Source organism: Rissa tridactyla, chromosome 8 (assembly GCF_028500815.1).
Source record: "Rissa tridactyla isolate bRisTri1 chromosome 8, bRisTri1.patW.cur.20221130, whole genome shotgun sequence".
Taxonomy (NCBI): Eukaryota; Metazoa; Chordata; class Aves; order Charadriiformes; family Laridae; genus Rissa; species Rissa tridactyla.
The window spans coordinates 19559212-19586364 of record NC_071473.1 but is presented as its reverse complement, the minus strand read 5'-3'; the positions used below and the strand labels follow the sequence as shown (position 1 = coordinate 19586364).

Sequence of the window (27153 nt, the reverse complement as noted above, 5' to 3'; positions counted from 1 at the left end):
TTCAATACCTCTCAAGTTCCGATCCGTGGTGAATTTGAGCATGTGACTCAGCAACGTTGATGTGATCCCGCTACAGTGGCCCTGTGCGGGTACAAACCAGCGCACCCAGCGCCGTGTTAACAGCTGCTTAGAGTGATCCAGGAGCAAAATGTATGAATGTACACATACGCATAGATGCACATAGCAAACTCCTCCATAGCTAGACCGAGACGCAGCTCGCCGGGGAGCGTTTCCAAAGCAGCAGCAGGCAGCGCTGCCTGCGTGTCCCGCCAAGGACCCTCTAACACTCCAGAGCCGGTTGAAGTTTGTTCTTTAAGTACCGAAAGAGCAGATGGGCAAAGGCTGCACAGCGCAGAGCAGAGGTTTGCCCCTGGTTTGAAGGGAAAAGCAGAAATCCTCAGGGGGATGGGGTCACCTCTGTGAAACTTCTCACGCCCACGCGTAGGAAGGAGCTGGACGAACTTGCCCTTCTCCATTCAAAGAGGCCAAATTTAGGCAAACCACTGATTTTGCAGGGGGTTTCTAAAAAACCCAGAAGCACGCTAAGGGCCAGAGGAAGAGGCTTGAGGTTGGGCTGCACGGTGTGAGCACTTTTTTCTGGGGGGCCGTGAATTTCCCCGCCTCGGTGGGGCTCCTCCTCCTGCGACTAACCTAAGGATGTAATTTTCATAGCAGAAATAGAGACTTGTGTGTGTCCTCCTCCCTCTTCCCACAGGAGGAGAGGAAAGCGCAGCTGGGACTGGATGAGTCATGTTGCAGGAGCCGAGAGATGGATGACACCCCCCTACACACACACACCCCCACACCCCGAGGACTGCGCTGCCCCGTCCAGGTGATGGATGGGACCCGGGTGATGGGGGAAGGAAAGAAAAACAACCTGGAAACAGAAATTTACGTTTAAGAGGAAGAGAAAAAGAGCAGAGAGGGGTAATAGCTTTGGCGGGCAATGGAAAGCTTGTGTTTGGAGCAAGAAATCCCCATTCCCAGGAGGAAAAGAATTGAAGTGAGAAAGGATGAGGAACCCAGGATCCCTCTAAAACAGATTAATTACTCCATTTTTGAAGTAAGAAAGCCCAGAATCAAATAAGATGCTGAGCCACCACCAGGGAAGCCCAGGAGGGGCAAGGGGCAAGAGATGATCCACGTCCCCTGGCCCTCAGTGCCCAGGGCACGGGCTGGAGGAAGGAGTTTTATGGCGGGTGGGGGGGGGAGGGTGTGTGGGTGTCCATCCATCCGTCCATAATTCCATGGGTAACCAGAGACTCAAAATAATTTGGAGACCACACGGAAATGCTAAAATAAAGAATGTGGGGCCAGGACGCAGAGACACCAGCTGCTCCCTACAGGTGCCGCTGCCCTCGGGGTGCCCTACGCCCACGTGCCGCAGCTCATGTGGTTGCGTGGAAGAAAGGGTCTGCGGATAAAAGAATTAGGCCTTATTTTTTCCAGAGACTAGAAGGTAATAGGCCTGGAAACAAGAATAGAAAACAACATATCTTAGGGCAAATAACACCTCTGGGCAAAGATAATCAAAGATAATCTCTGTAATACAGTTCATATCTATCCCTGCACTAGTCAAAGAAATAATACACATGCCCACCTCGTTTCTTGTTTTCAGGACACACAGCTCAATAGCCTGGGGCCTGAGCTGTAGAAATCCAGCAAATGGCAGCCCAGAAGCCCCACGAGAAGGGTGCTCTGAACAAACAACCCTCGCTTTTAAAAACCAAATACCAACAGACCACAGGCATTGACATATCCCACGGAAGATCTGTTAAAAAAAAAAAAAAAAAACAAAAAAAAAACCAAACAAACACACACACACAAACCAAAAAACCCCGAACAACCTCGCACTAGTTTGTAAGAACTCAGACATCCCCACAAGGCTTTTTTTTTCCTGTGGCTCTGTGAGGAAATTAATAACTCTGCCTTTAACTGGCAGGTATGGTACAGTTCACGCAAAAGCCACACACTATATTGAGACTAGGGCAAGAAATACTGAATAACTATTTATTGCACAACTATCCACCATGATAAGCAACAACTTTGCAGTAAAGAGTTGCTGTGAAACAGGAGCAGGTGAATGTGGCATCAACCACCGCGTAGCCCATTGCCACTGATGATGGTCCAAATGCAACCCAGGACTGCAGCTTTTTCCCGAGCTCTGGACTGCAACTTCGACAGTTTTAATGGAGCCATTAAATACAGCCATGGAATATACCCATTCCGTGGACTGACACAAGCTACTGAAATACAGAAGGGCGGCTCTGAAGTGCTACAAGGCTGCAAACTTGGACAGAGGGAGGAATTACACAGCAATGAAACAGTGGCACCTGCACAACTGTTCAGTGCTTGCCATTGCCCCGTGGCTGCACCCGCTGCGGAAACAACCCCGGCAAAGACAGCGTTCAGTTTTGAGCGGCTCCATTAATTTTAAGATAAAGAGCAGGGAAGCTCCCGCAGCAGGAAAGCTTCATCAAGAAAGCACAGCAGGCCTCTCATGGTCCATTTTGAGTTGCCGCGTGCCACAAAAAACTGGAAAACAGGCAGCGAAATACATCAGGAGGCCCAATCTTGGATTCTGGTGACCCAAGTAGTATTTTCCGGGTCTATGACTCAGCAAAAGGAACAAGTAAATAAATAAAGTGGGGGAATACAGTGGCAACAGCCACCAGGAAGCGTGGGTCTGAAAATAGCAGCAAAGTGTCACCTTGATCCGCTCCAACAAAGACTTCTGCAACAGTGACAAGTTGCTAGGTGACATCGCCCTGCTATTCTGGGTGCGTGTCATCGTGCCGTGTGGTGAGCCCCACTGGAGCATCTCCCAGCGCCCACTGCTCAGTGCAGGGACACCAGCGCCAGCCTGCCAGAGGCACTTCCGAAACGGGGATGGCGTTTGAAATTAGAGATTCATGTGTCTTACAAGAAGGACGCCTTCCTCTGGGTTCAAATATAGATTGGAGCAGATGGAAAAGAATTGTTATATCATCTGCCCGGCGGTAGCACCGTTCCTTCCCAGCGCTGTGAACACTGGTGCAGGCTGAGCACATACAGAGCTCCCTTCGCACCTTCTGCTGCTCCTCTCCCGTCACCCACCATTAGACCACAGCAGATACTCAACACACACAATACCGAGAAGGAGGTACGATGCAGAAACAGGAAAAAAAAACACCCCACACCTGCCGGCTAGGAGAAAAAGGCGATCCACAGCAACTTTTTGATGTCCTCTGCCCCCAAAGGTGATGCTCAGGATGCTCATGTGCAGCCAACCCTGAGCAGGCGCTGCATGGAGAGGTGACAGCAGGCCTTAGGCTGACTCACAGGGCACACACACTAGGTTTAAGGCTCACAGATAAGAAATACACCTATTACAGTAGCATAAGCTATTTTACCGTAACTGTTTTTTGTTTGTTTTTAAAAAGTCATAAACTCAAAATTGCCGTAAGCAAAGCTCTGAATTACTCTCTGTAAGTGGAGACTGTGCCACTTGCGCTGCCAGGAGGAAAGAAGCAGTCCTGTATCATTCAAATCATTAATGGTTTGTTCATTCAAACAGCTCCATTAAATGCAGTGGGTCTGCTTTCGCCAGGACAACAGGGCGACCGCCAAGAGCTTTGTCACCCTCAAGGAGAAGACTCCAGAAGAGGGCAGTGATAGGTCCAGACAAACACCGTTTATTCCCAGACAAAACCAGGTAGTTAAAAAAAAAAAAAATCAATAAATAGTTTCAAAGATTTTGCCAAACACCCCAAATTTCCTACTGACACCAGAAGCAAGCCTTCCAGGCTCACATAAGCACATGGTTATGTTTAAATTTATACGAAGCCCAAACTTGTTAAAATACAAGAAAAAAAAATTACCATGCCTGATTCATCCCTGCATATAGTAACTTAGAGTTCTGTCCCATGACGCAGGGAGCACACAACTGTAATTAAGCACTGTAGACTACTTATAATTTCATTAATTTTTTTAAAGGTAGGGTTCTTGTGTCTAGGGTTGTTGGGGCTTTGTTCTGTAATTATCATTCTTGTGCTCTCCTGTGTCCCCACATTCGGTTGGTATCAAATACCCCATTCCTCCTGAAGGCAGTGATAACTGCGGACGCCCATGGCCTTGCATGAAAGCACTGGGCTGCCCAGCAATTTCAAAAGCAAAATTTACTGCTAACGCGTCCTGTAAGAGACTTCATCTTAAAAGAGAAGAGTTGTATATTCTGAAATTTAGGCCCTGAAGCAGATAAAAAAACCAAAAAACCAACCAAACAAACAACAAAAACAAAATAAACAAAACAAAAAACCACCAAACCAAAAGGGCGAGATCCTCAGATAATGCATTCCTCCAGATTCCAAAGCCCCGAGGCTGTGCCGGCCGCAGCAGTGGACATGGTGCAGCAGTTTTCATAGAGGAAAAGGCCAGTGAGGTGCTACAGAGCAGCACTACAACAGGATTTACAACGCGACGTCATTTGCAGCGCATAAAGTGACCCCACATTGGAGTCTTACTGACCTCAACGTGCGCGTTAAGTCTCCCTTGTTTTCGTCCTTAACTGGAAATAAAATGAGACCAATAAATTGTTTCCCACTATAACGTGCAAGGGCTGAAAAAAAGCCTAAAGGACAGGCATTAGCAAGACTGGGAGTTTCTGTTCTCAGAAACCAGGAGGGAAGATCTCAGACCGGCTTTTCTCCAGGGTCAGGCTCCTACACTGCCTCGGAGATTGCTTCAATTTGCTTTTTCCTATCCAAACTCCGGATCCACTGATTATCTTTCTTGTTCCGTCTAAAAATAAGTCAAACATCTCCGTTTGCGTGCCTAAGTAGCCCTCTGCTGTAATTTCTCGCCTGCTGAAATTACAGTTCAAAACTCGCTTTTAATATTTTTCCCCTCCCATTACCAGCTCTCTATACCCTGGCATACGTGGCACACGGCTTCCTGTCCTCCTCTTTCTAACTGGGCTCAAATTAATTAACAAGCAATAGATTTTTCTTGATTACAAAGCTAAAGCCCTTCTTTCTTCACAAATTAAAAACAAGATGATAGATCTTTTCTTCTGGGTGGCGGTTTTGATGTTACAAAAATAGTATTTGATCTGCATGGTGGATAATAGAAGTTTTAATACCTCTTTAATGAATCGTTTTCATGTCAGACTGAGTCATGATTAGGGGTTTTTGTTTTGTGAAGTTGTCTTTAATGGAATTTGAAGGAGGACTAGGGAAGTTTCCAGTGAAGCCAGATGTCAACTGCACCCGTCCGTGTATATGCTTAAAAAAAAAAAAAACCAACCAAAAAACCAAACAACCCACAAAACAACAAGAGGCTTTGCTCCAGAGAGCACAGATGCACCAAAACCAAGCTAATAAGCAAGTAAAATAATATCTATCTCCATTTTACAGAAAAACAGCGAAGAGCCCCTGGTGTCAGGTCCATCATCCGCTACAGCCTCTCAGTGACCCCACCTGGTGCTAGGACTCAGGACTGGAAACGCACAGCCGTGAACTGTCTGCCTGTGAAAATAAAATATATATACATGATGGCCCCTTCTCCTGGCTTTCACAAGGCTATTAAAGCATTTCCAACTCATTGCTTGCAGCGTACTGAGAATTTGACACCCCGTGACAGTCCGAAGGAGCACTACGCATCCCGCGGTACCCACGTTCCGCATCCTCAATGCAGTTTGCACTCACATGTTACCCAACAACACCCCTTTCAGACTTATCAGAAGCAGATGAAATTTCTCAGCAGAGCTTCAGCTGGAAATCCCAAGCTCACACTGAATTCTGTAACTCAGGGAAAGTAAAAAAAAAATAACATAGAAAAATACAAATCCAGGATGTCTGTCTCAGCACTCTACAGCACCACTGCTCTCTGCGGAAACACTCGACTGGCACGACACTGCCCGACAAGTTGCTGATTCACGTGCTACTGCTTCAGACTTGACTACACAGTGTTTTAATTAAGTAACCTGCTCTCTGGAGCTCACAGAAAGCTCGTTTGAAGAGTAACACTGACAGCAAGTTCGTCATCTACAGGGACAGCTGGGAGTTTCCCCCACCAGTTCAACGCTTACCATCTTAAACTGCTCGTTGATGAAATTCCCTTATCTCTCATACAGTTCATCTGATTTTTGCCTCTCTAAACTGTAACCTGTGCTCCCGGCCCAGGCAGCTGGGGGGTTCCTTCCTGCCCTTGCCCCAGGGGTGGGACCCTGCGACTCGTGCCCTATACACGACCATTTCAGCAGCTCACAGGCAGTCATGCTCTGTCACTGCTCACACGCTGCAAGACCCCCCTCAAAAAGGTTGGGAGAGGCAGGACATTGCTCCACACCGCTCTCGGTGAGATTTGCCTGCTTTTTTAGCAAGAAAGGCTCAGGTTATTTCTGGTTTAGATGGAGAGCATCCCTAAAGCCACCCTGTTTAGTCTCTACGAGCTCTCTCTCCCAAGGAGAGAGATGCCACTTGGTGGCATCTCTGATAACGTCTGCAGGACAAACTCCTCGAAGGTTTCAACACGAGGAACATGCAGAACCAACCAAAAAGCAAATAGTGCATACGAAATCCAACAAGAGGGTCTACTGATTGCTGCGTGCACTAACAGCAGCACTGCCTACGTCTTCCCCAGTGGTCAATTATTTTTGCAAAAACAAAAAACTAGTAATAAGTAGAGAAGATGCAGAGGGGAAGGAAAGAAAGAGAGCCGGTAAAGAGACAAACCAGAGCAGCTGGAAATGCTTAAAATCATAGGCTCTGGAAAGAAAAGAAAAAAACCTGTCTCCTCACAGGGATCCAGCTTCACATCCTTCAGCAGTGAAAAAAACAAAAGCCTTTTAGGATTCTACTACAGGGGACAATAAGGAATAAGAGCTGCTAATCCTCCTTGACCCTCATCGTGCTTTGTCTCAGTTCGTGTCTGCCAAACACTGGTATCATCTCCCACTTTCCAAAACCACTGCTCCTTTCCTGCATTTTTATAATACTATCTCCTGGCATCACAAATGCTACCTTTTGTCTTTCTTTTCTCCTCATCTGAATTTGATGTACCAGCATAATTCCTTTCCACAACTTTGTCACATTTTATAATGAAAAAGACCCCCCAACCACTGAATTAAGTTGCTATTGAATCTTTATCTCTGCCATAGCACAAGACTCATTTGAAAAAGTGAGTCATTCAAATGATTTGAAGTCTTACACATTTATGAAAGTTATAAAGTGTTTCTCACACGGTGTAGGAAGAGCAATAAAACTGCATGGCACCCAGAGGCACAAAACAACCCAGCTGCCTGCCAGTCAACCCGCTGGGAGCTCGCTCCCCTTCTGCGGCCCTCCTACGGTGTCAGCTTGCCTTTTGAGCCTGTAACAACCTGATTTTTGTGGAATTGGTCTCTTTTTCACAGCCCTTTCACACCTATGCAGTCCTTGCTGTGGCAGCAAAGTTACTGCCAATTTACACTGGACTGCTCTGCACAAAGAAGCAGATGCTCCATGACTCATGCAGCGCTTACAGACACCGGTTACGGATAACAGCACGATAATTAACAATACCAAATGTCATATCTAGAATTCAAACATGCAGATGTTAATGCCTATGGCATATGACCACACTAATTTAGGAGGCAGTGTCTGCAGCCTTTAATCAATACCTTGCAATCCTCCAGTGCTGTTGACCACAGCATGGTTTCCCCCATAGACGATCCTGATGTAAGCCACACAGGACTGCTCTGCACAATGCAGCGCAGAAGAAGGTAACAAACCCCTGCCCTGATTGCAGACTCCATGGGAAATCAAACACTATCCACAAAGAACCGAATGCAATGCAGTAAAAAAAAAATAATAAATTGAAAGTAAGAGGTGCTGATTTTCATCTGTCATTTGGACGATTTTCAGTGAATTCTGCGTGTCAGAAAGGACTAAGCATTCAGAAGAGAGATAACTAACTCTGACCTTGAAAAAGAACAGAAGGAAACAATAAGGACCACTGTCAGCACTGGTAAGAGCTAAATCCCCCCAGGCAAACAGTCCTAGTCCAGCTAAGAGATATAGTGCGTGTGAAACTGTAATAAGTAGTGGTACACAGTGGCCCTTCCTCAAATGGTCTTCAGAGTGCTCCCAAGCAGAGGTATTCCACAGGACTCTCAAGCTTTGCTTTAAGTGTCACTTGGAAACACCAGGGGATTTGGGGATTACAAGCAAAAACCTAAGATACAGGAGAAATCAAAGCTGGAATTTTGCCCATGGTGACAAGGTCAGAATTGCCACAGAACCTGTTTTCCATAGGCAGGACATTGCGTTAGCCCCTCTGGAAGGCTGCTCCTCCAGCAGCTCCCGGCACAGGTTCAGCAGTAACACAAAGGACCGAGTGCCATCTACCGGGCTGCTCCATCAGCTCCCTCCTGACGCAGCTGCATTCCCTGACATCTCCCAAGCCTTCCCAGGTTGCTGCCTCCCGCACGATCACCAGATAAGATGACATAGCAAAAATATTTCAGTTGTAGGCTAGGTGTAAGTCCTTACAAAAGAGCCTGGCAAGTCGTGAAGCTGCCTGAAGGGGCCGGGAATGTGACGACAGGCTGATGAGAAGGAACCGCTCCAGCTGCACAGTGGTTCAGGCACCAGCCCAGCTCAGAGCAGACACCCCTGAACCAGAGTCGTTCTACCAGAGGTACTACTGCGTGTGGCCTGGCCCACTGTTGATGAAGACATCGAAAACACTGTTAGACAGGGAACATTAGACAGTGACCGCTATAATGCTGGATATATGCCAATGGGTGAACATAATAATAGGGAAGCAGCAGCTCAGGTTCTCTGGATTTTCAGCTGCTGGGAGGCTGCGCCCTACCACACTGCGGTGACCTGATCAGTATAAATAAAGTATTATTGCTACCTACGCTGCCTGCATATAGGAGCCTGGTGTCAAAATTGAGGCGGTCAAAAATCTAGAGGCAGCCGGAGAGACAGACCTTGCAAGAAAAGCAAAAAAACAGTGTCTGTGAAGCTCTGAAGGGGCTTCACAAAACCTGAGTTAGCAGCTTATAAAAGTGATATTAAAAAGAAAACAAACAAAAACACCACCCCCCCCCCCCCGCCAAAAAAAAAATTTAGCTGGACAAATGGGCAGAGTAAAAAAGTTGATAGAAAAGATTTATTGCTTAAAACTGTGTCTGGTTATGCAAATGGCTAGTAGGAGGTTCCCACTGGATCAGTCTGTCAGCTCATCTCTCACCAGCACAGGGAATCTCTTGCCACCTTCACAGAGCTGTGTGTAGATCGCCCGATACAGCTGAGCTGCAGAGGCCTCTTCTGGGTAGAGCCTGGACTCCAGGACAGGAAGGAGTTCTGCCATGATGATCTGGGCAGGAGCAAAGGAGACACGTCATCAGAGCCAGCATGCACTTTATAGATTCCATGAAGTGAAGCAGCTGCATAACAAGTGGAATCTAACCAGAACAGTATGACTAATAACATGCCAATTGATAGACAGATACTTTCTTTTGTAATATTTAACAAAGGCAGAGTTGTTCATCCTCTGCTTAATGAAGTACACCAGCAACCACCCAGTGTTCCTAAAGCAGTGGGACAAACGGTGGTGCTTTTCCTCTGCTGCAGGTATGGCTCAGTGCTGGGATAAGATCAGCATCCTACGAGAAGCTGAAGCTGATGTTGACTCAGGAGCTCTACAACCACACACTGAAGTGCTTACTCACCCAATCTAAGTTGAACCCTTCACTTGTGACTGTTCCTATCACCTCCCAGTTGAGCCATGTTAATCCAAGACAGACCAGCTCCAGCCCAAACAGAACAAACCTGCAGGCCTCCCCAGCAGCACAGGCTACAGGGGATGCGAAAACTGTCCAACACTCCCTGACCTGGCCTCTGGTTTATTAAGCCTAGCTTGTGATCTCGGTCGATGCTGTCAAACAACTCGCTGTCCTGCCACAGCATAATTAACAGCACAGTGCTCTGGGATTATGACTGTGACTGACAACTCAAGCACAGGTGAACCTCCAATCAAAGGATAAGAGTCAGCCATTAGCACCCCATTCTTGAATTAATGCTCAGAAAGACATCTTGCCTGGGATTTTTTTTTTTCCAGCTGGCATTAGCTAACGAAGTCTGAGCAGTCTGCACATTAAAAACCCACACAGCCTACTGTACACTCTGCCTTCCCAGGAGAAGAATGGATGATGAACTGCACATGTCAGTCACCTCCTTCAAAGCATTTTTCAGTGGTGGAAACAAAGGCATACCCAAATAGAACAGAGGACAGGGTGCATGGAGGGGGTTTCCTTTCCTGTTCTCCATAGATCTCCGCACAGGGACAGGGAAACAGGACACAATTGCTAGCCTCTGGGAAGAGTCAAAAGCTGCACACATGAAAGCTACCTAAGGGGAAAGCTGGCACATGAAGGAGTACTGCACTGTTCCACTTCCTAAGAGAAAGCTTCTCTTCCATCTGCCCGGCCCACTCCTGATACATAAGAATAGAGGAAACGGGCCTTTACCATCAAAGACAGGCTAAGAACTACCAGGACTTTCTATTCCCCCATGGAAAGGCAATGGACAGGGTTGGCCTAGAGATAAATACCCTGGGAAAGGACGTATGTATCTTGTACCAAGTCCATTCACTTCACCTGTCCCAAGAATTTCACCCGTCTTGCACCCTCTGCACAGAGGTGCTTCAGATGCTCAGAGCTCACCCAGCAAAACCAGCTACTTAGATACATGGGCAGAGGAAACTGAGTCAGTCGATGAAGCATCAGGCAGCAGGTTTTGGTCACTACTTCATTTTGGTCAGATTAAAAAAAAAAAGTAAAAAACCTCATAACCCATAGTTCAGGTTTATAGCACTGAAGTCCCATTTGAAGACAGGCAGCAATCCATCTTCAGCCAGAGGGAGGAGTGCCACCAGCCATGAGTATCTTCCCTGGCTTACAAAAAACTACTTTTCCAAAGCCTCCATCATTCAGGTCAACGGCAAAGGCTAAGTCAAAGGAGTAGATGTGATATCACAGATCTTCTCTGCCCTTTGCTGCTGTAGGTTGAGAAGAACAAATGATCCCTGTGCAGCAAGTGCTCTGCTCAGGCTTGTGGAGAGACTGACCTACTGTGTCGTTACAGGTAGCCTCAGAACAGTAAAATCAAGACTAGCAGCACAGTGCTTTAAGATTTTAAAGGAAAGGAACAGACAGCAGAGGAGTGCACTAGCTGGAGGTCACACAGGAAGAGAATGACAGAGTGGGTGCCCTAACGGGACTGTAAAGGGCTGCCAAGAAGGAGTCTTCAGGCACTACCAACACCAGCTTCCATTGCCAAACTCTTTTAGAGCAGCTAAAAGAAACCCCAAAATTTTACCAGGAGAGGGTCAGACATTTAAAGGCCTCTGCTCCGGCCTTAACAAAAGTAAGTCCATTCATCTAAACACGGTATTGATGGGACTTGAACAGGAAGCACAAACACAGAAGCACCGCTGGGAGAGCCTGCTGTGCTGCTGCTCCCCAGCAAAACCCCATAAGCCAGCTGTTGCCCTACAATTGCTCTTTTCTTTCCCTACTCCAGGAGCACTAACACTTTTAAAGACTCACCTGTTGTAAGGCAATTTCTTGGTGCAGCATCGACACTTGCAGCTTCAAGGCAAACAGGTCCCTCAGCTCCTGGAAACTGGAGTAACAGAGGAGAGGCACAGCCAGCACACCTGCACTGTCACACATCTGTCCCCTGGGGGGAACACAGGCTGGAGAGCAGCTTCCTATATCCTCAGCGCAGTCTGGGCATAGCCTCATCTGGGACTCGAGAGCTGCCAGAGTGGAAGAATTGGCCGGAGGCAGAAACATTAAGTCAAAGCTGTACTTGCTGAATTTGTGATCTACTACTGTTCCTAGAAATTAGTCCGGGTAAGCTCCTCGCACATGGCAGAATCAGGACATCTCAAGCTACAGCATGCAGTCTCCCCCATCTCTCGATACCTCCCTCATGAGCCCTCCCAAATTGCAGCAGTTAAAAGTCCCAAGCCTCTCTTGAACAGAGATGGGTGGCAAACAGATACCATGGCTTTGTTTGCCACCAGAGAATTTTACATGCTGTATTACCATTAAGGATAACCAGGAGAAAAATTATGTTGGTCCACAGTGTTCTGTGTACAGATGGCAAACTACTGTTCAAGCACAGCTGGCCACATTCATACCTGACTACAAACCCAGGCACTGGCTCACCTGCTCGCAGAAGCTGCAGCTTATGCAGGCACTGGGAAACCGTGGTCTGCAAACCCTCCAAGGTTAGAAGGCTTTCATACTCCCCTTGCAGAGTGGGATGATCTAGAAGAGAAGCAGAGGAAAACCAGCAGGCAGGAGCATGCTGAAACCTTTCCCCCCAAATATGAGTTTCTAGAATGGCCTTCGAATGCTCCTCATGGAGTGTTCCTGTCCCTCATGTCCAGCACATGCCAAGACCACAAGACATGTGGAACTAGAGCCCACTGAAATCATCTTTATTCCATCTTCTTTCCCCTCCACCTCCATTTTTTTTTCCTTACCTGCAAGCTCAGCTTCCACATACTGGCTCAGAAGGGAGGGGACATCCTGGAGGACCTTTAACTCCTTCTCTATCTTCGCAGGACTGAAGGCCGGCATTGGTGAGCCAAACTCAAACAGCAGCAGCTTAAGGAAGGTTTCACACCATCAGCTCTGTGCACTACCCCAAGCCCCGGGTCAGGCTAGCTGGGATCAGGGACAGAGGGCCAGCAGCCCATGAAGTGGCATTGCAGGGGGAAGGCAAGGATAGCACAGCTGAGCATGACATGTTTGCCTTGTGGCCTTGTTTGTCTGGATGAATATTTTTATGACTGCACTATGAAAAAAAAAAAAACAACACAAAACACATTTCTTAAAGACCCAGCTTGAGCTCCTGTTATTGGAGGCATAACTCTCTCCAGATGGGAGCACACTGCAGAGTGACTGCACCGCACCACTTGCTCGTGGGAGGGGGCGGCGAGCTGAGAAAGGATACAGTTGTCTGGATCCCCTCTATAAAACGGTTCCTTGCAGCTGCTGCATCCGCATTTGTTTGGCGGAGACAACATCTCTCCCATGCCCTGAAAATTCAAAAGGGGCAGGAGGTAGAGGAGTTACGCTCCTTTGTACCAGACAGTGCTCACACCGAGCTGCGACAGACCAATGCGACATATCAGCGCTTCAAATGCAAGCCCCTTCCTCACCCCTCACTTTTACAGGTTATTTACTAGCCATTTCCCCCCTCATTTTTGACAGGTGGTATTAGATCAACAAGGTCACCCTGCAGAAAGGGTTAGACACTGAAAAACACCTATGTTATTTCCCTCAACTTGTTTTGAGGGGAAGGATTTACAGCCATCAGAAGTGAGACAACGTATTTCTATAAGCAGAACGTGAACTTGCAGCACATCAGTAGTTCTGTTGCATCACCCTACCTACAATTTTATCCCATGGGAAACAACAAATCTTCCCTTCCTTTCTTGGGGGGTTAAGTCTTCGCATTTCTGTACATTTGCTCTGTTAGTCAGTGTGTACAATCGGAACAGCAGACAGGACAAATTCTCACCCTAGCTTTTATCACAGCGGTTCTTTCATATGCCAGACTTCCTCAAGACTCTAATCCTTTGTGGGTTTTTTTTGGACAAAGTAGTATGTTTGGCAAGAAAAATGACAGCAGTGCATCCGTATCAGGGACACAAAACAGAGGTTTAAGGACAGTATCATGAGTAAGGTGGCCAGGACCTTGTATCAGAGTCCAGTTTTTAAGAGAACACGTCACAGAAATAATACCAGAGAGGTGCATTTCACTAACAGAGCTCAACATCCCCACAGATGCACAGTCCTTGTAATATCCTTTAAGTAAAGGACTGCTTTAAAAAGCCAGTGCATCTCATCCAGTCTCCCCAAACCTGCTGCAATAAGTGAGAACCATCGGGAGGAAGCTTAAAATAGTTATGCAGTGCACGACTATCTAACCTGAGCGTGCATATGTCTTCTCGCCACCCAAATGGGTCTTTTAAATCGTGATAGAAACTGCAGTTTTCAGAAACACATTATGCAAAGAAATAGCAAGGTTAATGGAACAGAATAGAAGTTACCCGGCAAGATGCGTTCCCTCTATAAGGGATCTTCAGCGCAAAGGTTATTTTCAATCTGTCACAAAGTTGAAAGTAATAGTGAAGAGTGTGGAATTACACCAGAATTATTAGGATGCCGAGAGGCTCGATGTACAAGTGAAGATTAAGGGAACCAAGTCTTTACGACTTGCTGAAGGTCAACTAACAAATTGTTGTCTGATAAATGACAGTTCCCAAGAGGAGGAGGAATTCTGAGGGTAGCACAAGGAACTATAGCTAGATTTAAGATAAGGTTTAAGCTTAATATCTGGACAAACCACATAATGAGAAATCTGCTGAATTATGGCAAGACTTCTCAAAGAAAATGGCGGGGAAACCCCTCCAGAAGGCTGGGGAACGGAGTAAAGCACAGAGTTCACCAGAAACCCAAGCACCTGCACCATCAGTACAGTAACACTGTAGTCGGCTCTATTTAAGAGAGCTCATCAGCAGGAATCGGCCTCAAACAAACACAGCCGCAGTGCTTCCAGGCTGGAGAGGTGCCCCAGCAGAGCAGTTCAGGTCAGCAACCAGCTGGGAAACTCTTTCACTGCACAGGGTATACAGGCACCCAGCCCACAGGGTTTCCTGCCTTCAACAAGTGTATGGTATCAGCAGAGACTTCTGCAGTGCTGTTAAACCCACAATTCAGGCATTCCAGTACCTTCACAACTTGGGGGTTAACAGGGATTAGCACTCTGAAAACAAAAGTAACACTAGTGGCTAAAATAACACAAAAACACATATTCCCAGAAACAGCCCTGCAGAGACAGGCTCTTTTGGAGGACAACTCCTGCTTGAGCTCAGGCCCCACACACTGCAGGGCCAGTACCCCCCTGTCACCCCCAAAGCAGCCAGGTCTCCATCTGACCCCTCCCTGCAGCCCTTAAGCAGAGGGCAGTTCTGGACTGCACCAATCAGGCTGGGCTTACCTGGAGTTCCTGGAATAGGCTTTCCTGTAGGGAAGGGGTAGCTTCAGCTGGCATCTACAAAACAAGAGAACCATCAAACTTGACTCCAGAGAGCAGTAGAGGCTTGCCTTCAAATAAAGAAAGTGACATTTAGTCTAAATTTGAAGTTAATTTAGCTGTAATGGGAGACATCAACAACCCCTGGAGACTGAATCCACCACTGCCTTCAGCCTGTCCTCAAGGAAGGAGGATCAGTCTGCTCATTCATTCCCATGAGTGTCACTCAGTGGACTTGGGAGAGCTCCCACATCCTACCACCAGCCATCAGAGGTTCATCCAAGGTGAGGAGCTGGGAGCAATGCCCTGACAAGGCAGAGTACAGACACGGAAACAGCATCTTCAAGGAAGCTGATTGCTGCAGACATGAGCACAAGCAAGCCTCCCTGCGTTGCCACACCTGAGCATGACAGGGCAGCTTTGCTTAGCACCAGATCACACTCAAAGAAATGGGAAAGGGGCTTCCACTGGGAATACGCTTCTTAACCCCAGAGTAGAGTAGTCCCTAATGCGTTGTTGGAAAAACATGTCAGTTGGCAGTTACAGCTATTCACATGCAGACTATGAACACAAGACCACAGTTGGGATTTTAAGTAAATAAACATTTGAATCCAGATGCCTGTTCCCCCAGCAACTGTCACTCAGTGTCCTGTGTCCGTTCCAACGCCACACAAACAGTCATAATTTCCTCCCTGCACAAACACAAGAGTTGGACTGTGGCAGCTGAGAAGTTTCTCAACACTTTGCAGGTGCAGGCACATATCAGATCTGAACTTCACTGTTCCTTTAAAGCAAAGATTACACAAAAAAGAATATAGAAATTTTCTTAAACAAGACAGACTGATCTTTTCTTAAAGAAGACAGACTGATCTGAATGCTAATCTATTCTTCTAACAATTATTTTGCAGAGAATCTCAGTAACATCCACTTCATAGTTCTTCCTACACCAAACGCTTCGAACAAGTGCATGCTAGTCAATACCGATTTGTGTAGTTACATGGGCAGTATCTTAGAGGTTAAAAGGGCTAGCACTAAATCCAAATACCGTCTCTCCAAACAGCATTGGGCATATGCTTTTTTGACAGAAAGAATTCATGCATTATATATCAGCATTATGTAAAAAAAGAAATATTTAAAAAATCAGTAAGTTTTAATAGAAAGTGCACTCAGAGGAAAACTAAGGCTCAAGAAAGCTCCATAGAGACAGCTTTCCAAAAGAGTCACGGGGGCTAGGAAATACCAAGTGTCTTAATTAAAATCCTTTCAACATTTCAGCCATCCAAGAGTAAGCCCTTAAAAGTTAAAACACTTGCTCAACCACAATAAAGGCTTTTAAGCTGTAAAGGATCCTTCCTCTTGAGAAGGATCTGAGGAGAGGTGAAACCCAACTGGGATCTACAGAGCAGCTGAAGAGACCAAACTTTGCAGATGTGCTAGCCTAAACAGCAAACAGAACAAGACAGAAGTGCCCATCTCTCAGCACTTACCCTTTTTGCTGCAGGGTGACTGTCTGAGGTGAGGTGCTTCTTCCCAACACACCTTCAGTTGCAGGGTCCTCCTTTCTGCTGGACTCTCCCAGGGAACCACAACTTTTCTTCCCTGCATCAAATACATGCCTGCCAGCAGCTATAGAGTTCTTTCCACCAGCTGAATCCCCTACAGAAAAGCTTTGCTGCTTATTCAGGGCAGATTTGGACAAGCCAGATGTCTTTTGGAGTTCAGCTGCCACACAGGTGTCTCCGTCACTGACTGCTGTCCTATGACTCCTTCCTGGTTTGCAAGCCAACCCTTTTGACAGGTTCTTCCCAGCTGTCCTGGAGCCTTGTGAAACACATCTGGCTGGGGCTTTTCTTTGCAGTTTTTTCACATCTGGCTCAGTCCTGTAAGGGGCTCTTAGCTGGCATGGAGAGGGCTTCTTCAAAGAAGCAGGCTTTTTGCTTACAGTTATCACCTTTGTGCTCTCAGGAACAATCCCAAGAGGTACAGGCACTTGCTGCTCTTCAGCATTCTTGGGAGCAGGTCCCTCACCTGCAGATTTCTCTCCTGTAGCTCTCTGGGCCTCTAAAGGAGTTTTTTTCAAAACACTTTTCCTGATTTTCAGTGCCTTCTCTAAGGCCCTGTTCAGCAGTTCCAGCTCCGCCAGCTCCTTGGGTGAAGGCTTGATCTCTGCAAGAGGAGATGTATCAGAAAGTCCAAACCTAGATCTTCCCTGTTTGTCACTACACTAACTCACTCTTCCAGGTGTTACAGAAGCAAACCGAACCCAATGAATGGTGCAGCAGGCATTTTGGCCACACTCCCACAGTGAGTGCACAGGCGATGCATGCAGGCTTGCCGAAAGCCTTGAAAGCCTAGGATGGATAGGAGTCACAGGAGGAGACAGTTCTTCTGAGTCAGCCTCCCCTTCTCCAACAAGTGACAACCACCACATCGCAGTCAGGCCTGTGGGCACCTCATTGCTGGCCTTAGTTACCATGGGATGACTCCAAGCTAACAGCAAGGAGGAAAGTGGGAGGGAAAAGGTACCGCGAGGGCTTCACATCGCTGCAGAGCACTGTAAGGACTCCTAACGCCGAAGCGGGCTCCCCCCGAGCCAGGCCCAGGGCCTGTGTGACACGAGGAGGCACCAGGCCCAGTGGGAAGCGCTCACCGTGTCCATTGCTGGAGTCGGCCTCCGGGTGCAGCTGCTCCTCTTCCTCATAGCCCCTGGGCAGGGAAGAAACACAGCGGCCGGGGTCAGCATTGCTGCGCACCGACGGGTTCGGCTCCCCCACGGCCCGCGGGGGCTCCCACACGGCTGCGGCGACACGAGCCCTGCCGGCACCAGGGACCCCGGACCCCCGGCCGGGCTCCACCACCTCCCTCCCGGCGCAGCTTCGAAGCCGGGCCTCCCGAGGGAGCCCCGGGACCGCACTCACCAGTACCGCAGGAGGGCCCGGCTCCGCTCCGCCCGCTGCTCCAGCTCCCGCCGCCGCTCCGCGCCTTCGCCCAGCGCCGCCAACAGCGCCGCCGCCAACCTGCAAGGCCCAGCACCGTCAGCCTGCGAGCGAACGAGCGTCCGGCCCGCCCGGGCCCCGCCGCCCGCTTCCCCCGCACCGAGCCGCCCTCACCGCCGGCCGCGGCCCGCAGGCAGCATGAGCCGGTGTCGCTCAGCCCCGTGCTGCGCCCGCGCTCCTTATCGCCCTGCCAGGACCCGCGGGGCGGGGCCCGGCGCGCGGCCGGGAGGGCTCTGAGGGGAAGGGAAGGGAAGGGCAGGAGCGGCCTCGCGGCCGGCGGCCTCCGTTCAGCCCCGGCGAGTCCCTGCTCCGCTGGGCCCGGCCCTGAGGGTTTCTGCAGCCGACCCGCTGCCGGAGCTCCCCCAGCCCCGCCTGACCCGGGAATGCCGTTTTTCACCTCAGCGCCTCCCTCCCCGCCTCGCTGAGGGCAGCCGGCCCACCTTGGGGTGGGGGGAGGGGTAACAACGCTCTCGCAGAACTGACCCCTCCTAGCAGCTTCTTGTAGCCGCTCACTCCTGAGCTTTTATTTCTCTTGGCCTTGGCTGTGGCGGGCCGAAGGTAAAGACACCTGAGAACACGCAGCCCCTGTGGGGGCTGGAGCCCCCCGGGGCTGCTGCACAAGGCCCCCGGAGGCCGGGGGTCACCCTTCTGCCGGTACCGTGTTCTGCCTGTAGGCCGGGTCCCGCGGGGAGCCCCCGGCGTGCTGGGCCGGCACAGGGAGAGCACCCCAGCAGAGACCCCGCCAAGGGGCAAATTTGTGGGTTGTTTTTATTGTTGTTTAGACAATCATTTTGTCACCCGGTGACCCCTCCCTGCCTGGGAAAAGAAGGAAACACAAGGGTTGAAATATAAATAGATTTCATAGGATAAGACTAAATAATCAACAATAATGCTGAAGAACCAGTATTGCTCCTGATACTAACATAAGATATACAAGAATTATACTCAGCCCATTCCATCAGCAGAAGCCGTGCACTCCCAGCCAGGGACAGCCAATGTGAGACCCTGCAAGCGCTGCGGATTCAGGAGGAAGGGAAGGGCTCAGGGCTCCAGCACCGGGGCAAGGAGTCCTCAGGATCACAGCCACCAATGGAGAGAGAAAGGGAGCTCCTTGGCAAACTTTCTAATCTATATAGAATGTGACGTTTGTGGTATGAAATAATCCTGTTGGCCAGCCTGGGTCAAGTGCCTGGGTCTCGCTCCTCCTCATCCCTGCACCTGGTAAGGCTTGAAAACACTAAGACCTTGAATCCCACATAGCCTAGCTGGCTATAAAGTAAATATTCTCACGAATTCAGACACTAGAGTCCTCCAAAAGTGGAGTTTTCCCCAGCATTAGAAGAGAAATTAGTCCTGTGTCGCTCAAACCAGGAGATAGGTTTTTGATGGAGAGAGGAATCTACCTTGTTCTGCGCCTGTGGAAGCTGCCTAGTTGGTAACGGGATCTCCGTTGACAGCTGGATGTTGCTGAGATCCATCCTGTCAGGAATACAACTATTGCTGGGGGGCGGCACGCTGTGGAGTGCAGTTCTCCAGAAGTGCCCGTAGCTGGCACTCGGCGGTGCCTGTTCCAGGCAGCTGAGGAGCACGAATCCAGTCCTCCCCCCAGCAGAGCAGAATAAAAAATAACAAAAATTTAGAAAGTAGGGAAGAAGCAGTTATTTGCCTTTGAGGGCTGAATCTGCAGGTGATGTTCATGATTTCTCTGCACCGCATGACCACAGACTCTTCTAAAGAGAAAAAGATGAGAATTCCAGGTGACTCATGGAGACAGGACTTTAAATCCCCTTATAAAACATTAAAAACGTATCAATAAAATCATGGAATTTATCACACAGCACATTGTGGGCTTCCACAGTCACCATCACAACATACTCGCAGGTGTAATTTGCATCATTCAGCATGTGCGAAGTATGATTTTTCTTTCTATGGGCTTCGCAACAGGATCTGAAAATTAAGCTGTCCCCTTTCTGGCTTGTATCTTGCAAATACGTGTGAGTTCACTGTCAAAACACTGTTAACGACCCTGCTTTCGAGGCGTGAGCCAAGACAGAGTGCAGCCTGCTCTTCCGTGGCTAAGTGGGCTCAGCAGGGCTAACCAGAGCATCAAACACTCAGAAAATACTTTAATCAGCAAAGCAAACAGCTGTAATGCTGTGAGCCCCGCCCCACGGAGCACAAGAAGGGCTCGCTTTCAGACAGCTGCTTCTCTAAGTCTGCCTTCAGCAAGGTTCTCACTGGATTTCCTTGTTGGACAAATGGGGGCTTGACTCAGAATACCCGGATTTGCTATAATTTGTGTTTTGGAGCAAACAACAAACGGTCCCAACAAACGGGGATGGCCACGGAGATGCAGTTTTACCTTAACCCAGCAGAGGGCCGAGTGCTGCCATTGCTGCCGGCATCTCCCGGTGCTCTGGAAGAAAGCAGCCTGGGCGCTGAGTTACAGATCTCATTAGGCACCTGGATGCTGTTGACATTTAAGCAATTAAAAACAACCAAAAAGGGGATTAGACTGCTGTAATCCAGGAAAGTCACCTGACGCCTGAATCCCGCTGGAGCAGCGCTACTGATGCCGCTGGTTTTTGCACCAAATCTCTGCGGTTTAGAAGTGCTAAAAAAGCAAGACACCCCAAACCCAAGAAACACTTTGTATTTGAGATGAACCAGGCACGTGACCCGTACAGAACCTCTGCCTTTTGCTGGCAGTAAGATTCCTATTAATGGCTAAGAAAGCTTTAATGCAAGCCCTTTGTCGTTAGTCTGCATCTCACTGGGAAAAAGGGCAAATGACAATTTGCGTGTTGCCTCCAAGCCAAGGTTAGGTGAGCGCCACTGCCACCACAGAATTAGGAGGGGCAGCATGCCGGGAGGTGGAGAGGGCAAGGCTGTGACTGCCCCTTCCAACCGCAGTGAGCGCCGCAGCAGTTAAGCTGTGGAGCGAAACCATGGCGCAAGAGTTGGGGTGAGGTGCTAATTAGCAGGTGGATAGCAGAAACTTTCCGACAGACATAAACCCACTCAGGGCTCAAAGCATGCCTACCTTTGACATAACAGCCTAGGTGCTGTAAGAGCTCCCTCCTGGCACTGGACATCCTCCACTCCCATCCACACCTCTGCTATGGGCTCCCGCTGCCTCGCCTTCTGTTGGGTCTTGCAACAGGGCAGTTGCTGGGTAAATCAGTTCCAGCCTTCTCTTGTGGGTGGTTGGTTTTCCAGTGGATCATCTGGCAAACCCAGATGAGGAAAAAATCCAAGGTGTTTGTATCTGATTCTTTCCACTGGCAGCAGCTCATGGTAGAAGGGGTAAATGCAGCAAAGAGCCACGCTCTGTCCATGTAGCAATGAGCCCTGACCCGGTACAGACCTGACCTGCTGGCACAGTTGGCACAGGAGACATTTATGCCAGGACTGAGGGATCAGATTTTAAATCAGCAGAGTCTGAATTATGGTTCGACTTCATGACATTGCTTGCTGGGAGAACGCTGGGTGCCACGACATAACATTGAAACTGGTGGAAATTACTACTTAAAGATTTATTTACAAAATATATATAGGTCAAAATACCTGTGCAAAGTACGAGTGGCAGTTGCTGGCAGTCACAACTCTGCCACCAGTTATTTTCGGTACCTGCAGTGACAAGGCATTTTGCATAGATGAGACGCTGGGGAAGTTACTGTGTCAGCACTTAGCACCTAGGTTGACAGGTGCCAGGTGATATTCTGCAATCCATATTTCTTCTTTACTGAGAGCCCAACTGTCAAATACCTGTTGGCTAATAAAAAGAGTTGTCCAGGAACTTGGGTCTCCTGCTGGGTGCCTAAAGCTCTTTGAAAACCCAGCTCGTAGTGCATGACGGTAGGACTCCCTAGGGTAAAACTCAAGTAGGCATCACGCTTCAATGAGCACCAAGGAAAAAAGAGAAGCAGGAGATAAAGTTCACCACTAATAAACTGACCCACACTTTCTTTATTATATCACATAAGCGGTGCTCCTCCTGTGTGCTGCCCATGGAGATCAGTGTTATCTGCTGAGTTGATGCAGGAAAATCCTCCCTGTATTTACTGGGGTAATGTCCTATACAAACTCCTCAGGTTCTGGAGAGATAGCGTAAAGACTGAGGACACTCACTCACACTCTCCTCTGGGTCCCAAAACGATCTTGTTTGAGTCAAGGAAGACGGAGACCTCCCAATACTTCCAATGTAAGCCTGGGAATGTTGCTGTGCTGCTGGGAAAATGCGTAAATACCCGAAGATCCTTCTTCATCTCTTCTTGTCATTTCTTTGGAGCAAAGACTCCAGGAAATGAATCTGTGGGAAATACAGGTTATAAATAGATTCCCAGACCCTATATCTTGCTGCAGTCAAAATCCCTGCGGAATTCACGTGGCTATCAGCAAGACGGAGTAGGAAGGGGGGGTGACATGTCCCGGAGAGGCCAAGTTGCAGCTGGAAGTGAAGGGTGTCAGTGTGCAGTGGGCACATTGAACTTGCTGGGGCACCCTGTGGGTGCTGTGTCCAGCCAGCCAGTGGGCGGATTCCCAAGCTGCAGGTCTGTCATTGTTTCTGTTGTGATATAGTTAACTTTTTAACTAGCAGCTGGTATAGTGCTATGTTTTGGATTTGGGATGAGAAATACCTTTGATAGCGCACTGCTGGTTTTAGTTGTTGCTGAGCACCCAAGGTCTTTTCTGCTCTCCATCCCACCCTATCAGCAACGGGCTGCCGGTGGGTATGTGTGGGGAAACAAGAAGTTGGGAGGGGACACAGCTGGGACAGCTGACCCCAACTGGCCAAAGGGATAGTCCATATCATATGCTATCATGTTCAGTGTATAAAGCTGGGGGAAGAAGAAGGAACGGGCGGACGTATGGGGTGATGGCGTTTGTCTTCCCAAGTAATCATTATGTGTGATGGAACCTGACTTTCCTGGAGATGGCTGAACATCTGCCTCCCGATGGGAAGTAGTGAATTAATTTCTTGGTTTGCTTTGCTTGCGTGTGTGGCTTTTGCTCCACCTATTAAACTGTCTTTGTCTCAAGCCATGAGTCTTTTTTTTTCTCACTTTTACTCTTCCCACACTCTCCCCCATCCAAACTGGGGGGAGTGAGCAAGTGGCTGTGTGGTTCTAGCTGCCAGCTGGGGTTAAACCACAAGGTCACAGGCTACCTGAGTTTATAAAATCAGGACAAGCATCAGCTTTGTAAGAGGAGCTAGGTAAAAAATGCTGACAGCAGGGACACTCTTATAGGGGGAGTGCTCTACTCTGCATCCTCACCCTCTTCCTGAGCTGGGGTTACAGCCCTCGTTAACATGAAACAGGGAGGATGAAAGCCTTATATGTGTGAAACCATGAAACAGATGGGGCTACAGTATGTATCCAAGTTGGAAAAGAGTACAGCTGAGGTGGGAAGGTCCAGAAAGAAAAGGGAAGGTCTTTTCAAACATGGTCTCCTGAGACATGAGTGTCTGTACACCAGCTTGGAGACTGGGATAGGGGAAAACCCAAGGTGGGGAATGCAGGGCACTGGCAGCTGGATTTCGCTGCTTTGCATTACCTCGGGCTCCAGCAGCGCTTGCACTGGATGTGGCCACAAAATGGTTGCAGCTCCCTCACTGGGACCACACTCAGATGAGCTGGTGGGATGAGCCTTGCTCTAGAGGCTCTCACTTCAGTGCTAGAGCTCAGAGCAGGCAGCAGGCAGGGAGGGGAGGATCTGCCGTCCCACGAGACTTCCCACCAATGGCAGAGGCTAAAGCTCTGGCCCACGGAGCGGGTGATCTCTGCCCAGGCTGTGCAAATCCGGTATGGCTCTCAAGAGATCCTGTTTGGCCATGTGGGTGGAAGGAAGTGAGGTACTATGGTTTGGGGAGAAAACAGTGTTTCAGCAAGGAGAGCTGTGCTGTGGTGTAAGACTCGGGGACAGGGAAAGCTATGAATCTGGAGATTTGGCCAGGGTGTTTGGAAAACATCTGCAGCAATTCATCACACAGCCCCTGTGAACACCATGTGCAGAGTGTTCTGCCTCTGGCCACTGTGTTACTCTGCCAGTGGTTTTTTTGACAGGCTGCCGTAACAACAGGGTCTTTCCTCCCATGTCCCAGCAGAAAATGATGTATTTAACACATGCAGGTCCCCGTAAAACCAGGCCAGTAGTTTGTATGCCACAGGGGAAGCAGTGGATTAATCCCCTGCTTGGGGAGTGAATGTGTTAAAGATGATCACATTAGCACATCTTCAAAATCCTGAACCCAAGCTGAGGTCCTGGTTCACATCAAATGCAAGCAATGTCCCTCGGAGCTGTCAGACAAGGAAAGGGGCTTGTCCAGTTGTTTGTAGCAAGTCCCGGTATCGCTAAGATCTTTGGGGCTATTTTGCCCTTTCACTAGCTGATTTACAGTCTGGGAAAATGCAGCCAAATGGAAACCTGAGGAGTCCATCCTTTTTTCCCCTGACCTTCTCACAGCATGGGTTCTTGTGAAAAGGAGGAGATGAGGGCTCCTGTGGGACAAAGAGCACCCATCCACAGACCAAGGCTTCCCCTGCTGAGGATTTATGCACTGGGGCTCAGGATAGTGTTGGGCAGGCTTCTGAAATGCCTCATCAGAGTTCTCATAAATGCCATACTGTTCCGCACCTCCCCAGACACCATTGCCTGTGGGCTGCTTCACTTCTGACAGCAGGAGAGACCTTCCTACACCAGCACTGCCACTGGCAAAGGAGGGACTCACTGCAGCTGGGGTCTGGGAGAGCCCCAGCAGACCGAACTCCCTCAAAGTGAACGGCTTCTTCACCCAGTGTATGCTTCTGTGCTGGAAAGCCTTAGACAGCCCTGCTAGAGAGAGTTGCTGTGAGATTTGCACAACCACTTGTTGCTCAGAGTGTTTGCACACTAGCAGTTAATTCCCTGGGAAGAGCAGCTCCCAGGGATGGGGGCTGAACCCTGGGCCCATCACCACTGGAGGCTGCAGATGCCAAAGGTTGCATGGGTTAAAAAGGAAAAAAAAAAAAAAGAAAAAAAAGAAGCTATTAGCAAAACTCATGGGAAAAAAAAAAAGACCAATAGGGAAATAAATGCAAAGATCTTGGTTTCAGGGAGGTCTCTCACCCACAGTTTGCCAGGGGAATAAGACTGCATGTTGTCTGGTTGCGTACTGTGTCCTGTGCTGCTGCTGTTTGCTGCAGGTATAAGCAGGGTGCTGGGCCCGGTGTGGTCAATATGGCTTGTGACCCTGACCTCCCTGTCCCACGCGGAGTACACAGTGAGCAGCCTCTGGCCTGTGGTGGTGTTCGTACGTTCATGAAGGTTAAATGGGAACATGAAGGCTCAAGGTGGTGAGTACATCGGCCACACTGGCCACCGCGTGAGCCCGAGTCTCTGCCACCAGCGAGCTCAGGCTCTGGCTAATGCCGCGTTTGAGTCTGAGCCCCACAGAGGATGGAGAGAAGCAAGGGCCAAAGACAAATCTTTTCCTATTTCTCTCAGAGTTACTGGTAAACGTACAACAAATTTATTTCCTTCTCTGTTATTGTAATACTCACGGATAAAGGCTAAAATGCCGCTGACTCTTTACTTATTAGAGGAAGTTCAAACACGGGGCATACGTACCTCAGAGAGGCAAGGCCTCCCACTCAAACACATTTACATTTATTCCCAGATGTCTTCCTTCCAGGTGAAGAAAGGAGAACCAAACCTCTAATTTTGACAGGGCCTATCTTTTCCCATCCCAAGATATTTTTGGCCAAGACAGTGAGGGTTGTTTTTCTGTACTTGTTTGGCAGGTGTCTGCGCAGTGGGGTGGGGGAGAGCACAGCTGGGCTCAGCCTGGTCACCCTCACTGCCTCTGCCACCTCTGCGGGCATCAGGCTGTGGAGCACATAACAAGAGTTTACCATGGCCCCATGCCCCCTCTCTGCCCAGAGCCAGCAACTGGTCAAACTGGGTGCTGCTGCAGCAGCTCATTGTGGCTATTGTGCAGGCACTGGGCTGACTGCTGACGGAGGCCATGCCTGCTGTGTGGTGGCAGGACCCGGTGTAACCGTGCATGCTCTTGGTTGGGGTGGTCCCTGCTCCTGTAGCACAGAAGGTTAAAATGGGTGAAAGTCCAAAGGTTTGGAAAACAATGTGATGCCAGAGATAAAAAAGAAGAGACCTGGCACCAACCGTACAAATAAGTCTGCTTCAGCGCTTACTGAAATAGAGCACACTGAGAAAGAAAAACCTCCAGACCCTCATATATCTATGTAAACAGAGGTCCACACAGTCAGAGTCCACTGGTCTGGACAATAACCAATGGCTTTATGAATTGCTTTTCCTAATTGCTCTTTTACTATGTTCCCTATTTAGTTAATAATTAGGAGTCAGAGGAGAAGGGAAATGCCAGTTCTGAGTCTGTGGTGTGGTGACTGATGCTAGCAGAGGTTGCAGTAATATATTTAGATTTTAATAGAGCATTTGACACCATGTCTCAGAGTCTTCTGCGCAAAACTGATTAAGACAGGCTATATGTGAAAGCTAATGATGGAAAAGACTGCGTCGGGTGGAGGAAGGTATCTAAATTTCTACAAACATCACTGCCAGACTAAGATCTGATTAATCAATTCAGACTAACATCAGATTAACATAATCTTTATCTTTCCTGCCAGTCCTTGCTGCCAAACAAGACCTTTCAGCACCAGGCCACTGCATCATCTATTGCACAGGTAAGGGCATTTGATGAGCTCCATCCCATTCCCTGTAGGCAGCAATCATGCTCAGAATTGAGCTTGTTGTTTTCCTTTATTAAGTTTCACCTTCCTCTTCTAGAACTCAAAATTTACTGCAAGTCTCCATGAAAAGGAAATCTCCTTTTCATTACTCCTGAACTTGATTTAAGACACAAAACAGAATTTTTCAAGGCACTCTCAGCTAGAATGAATTCCAAATTTTTTATCTCTCTGAGTGCATTCAGCTGAAACCGAGTAAGAATCTTTCATATCAAGCGATTTTGAAGTGCTCCAGTTGTGCAGACACGTGCATATCATCTCTGGAAGGACTTCTGATTTCTACTCATATCTCACACGCAGTTT

General features: G+C 48.5%; 1 protein-coding gene across 5 annotated transcripts; it reads right to left on the bottom strand.

Annotated features, from left to right (window-relative positions):
- Positions 1–5100: 5100 nt before the first annotated feature.
- TEDC2 (tubulin epsilon and delta complex 2) lies at positions 5101–19056 on the bottom strand. Of its 5 annotated transcripts, none has more exons than XM_054212563.1 (10): positions 19006–19056; positions 17737–18103; positions 16574–17252; positions 15051–15104; positions 12999–13083; positions 12526–12634; positions 12206–12307; positions 11579–11790; positions 9220–9345; positions 5101–5504 (listed from the first exon to the last, which is right to left on the bottom strand). In XM_054212563.1, the coding sequence occupies exons 1-10, from the start codon at positions 19039–19041 to the stop codon at positions 5463–5465; spliced, it is 1812 nt and encodes a 603-aa protein (XP_054068538.1). In that variant the 5' UTR covers positions 19042–19056; the 3' UTR covers positions 5101–5462. The 5 variants fall into 5 exon arrangements, with proteins under 5 accessions (XP_054068538.1, XP_054068537.1, XP_054068541.1 ...); XM_054212562.1 differs by having other exon boundaries at positions 5101–5500; XM_054212566.1 differs by lacking the exons at positions 5101–5504; positions 19006–19056 and adding an exon at positions 18197–18320 and having other exon boundaries at positions 9125–9345; positions 17737–17792; positions 18005–18103.
- Between the last annotated feature and the right edge of the window lie 8097 nt (positions 19057–27153).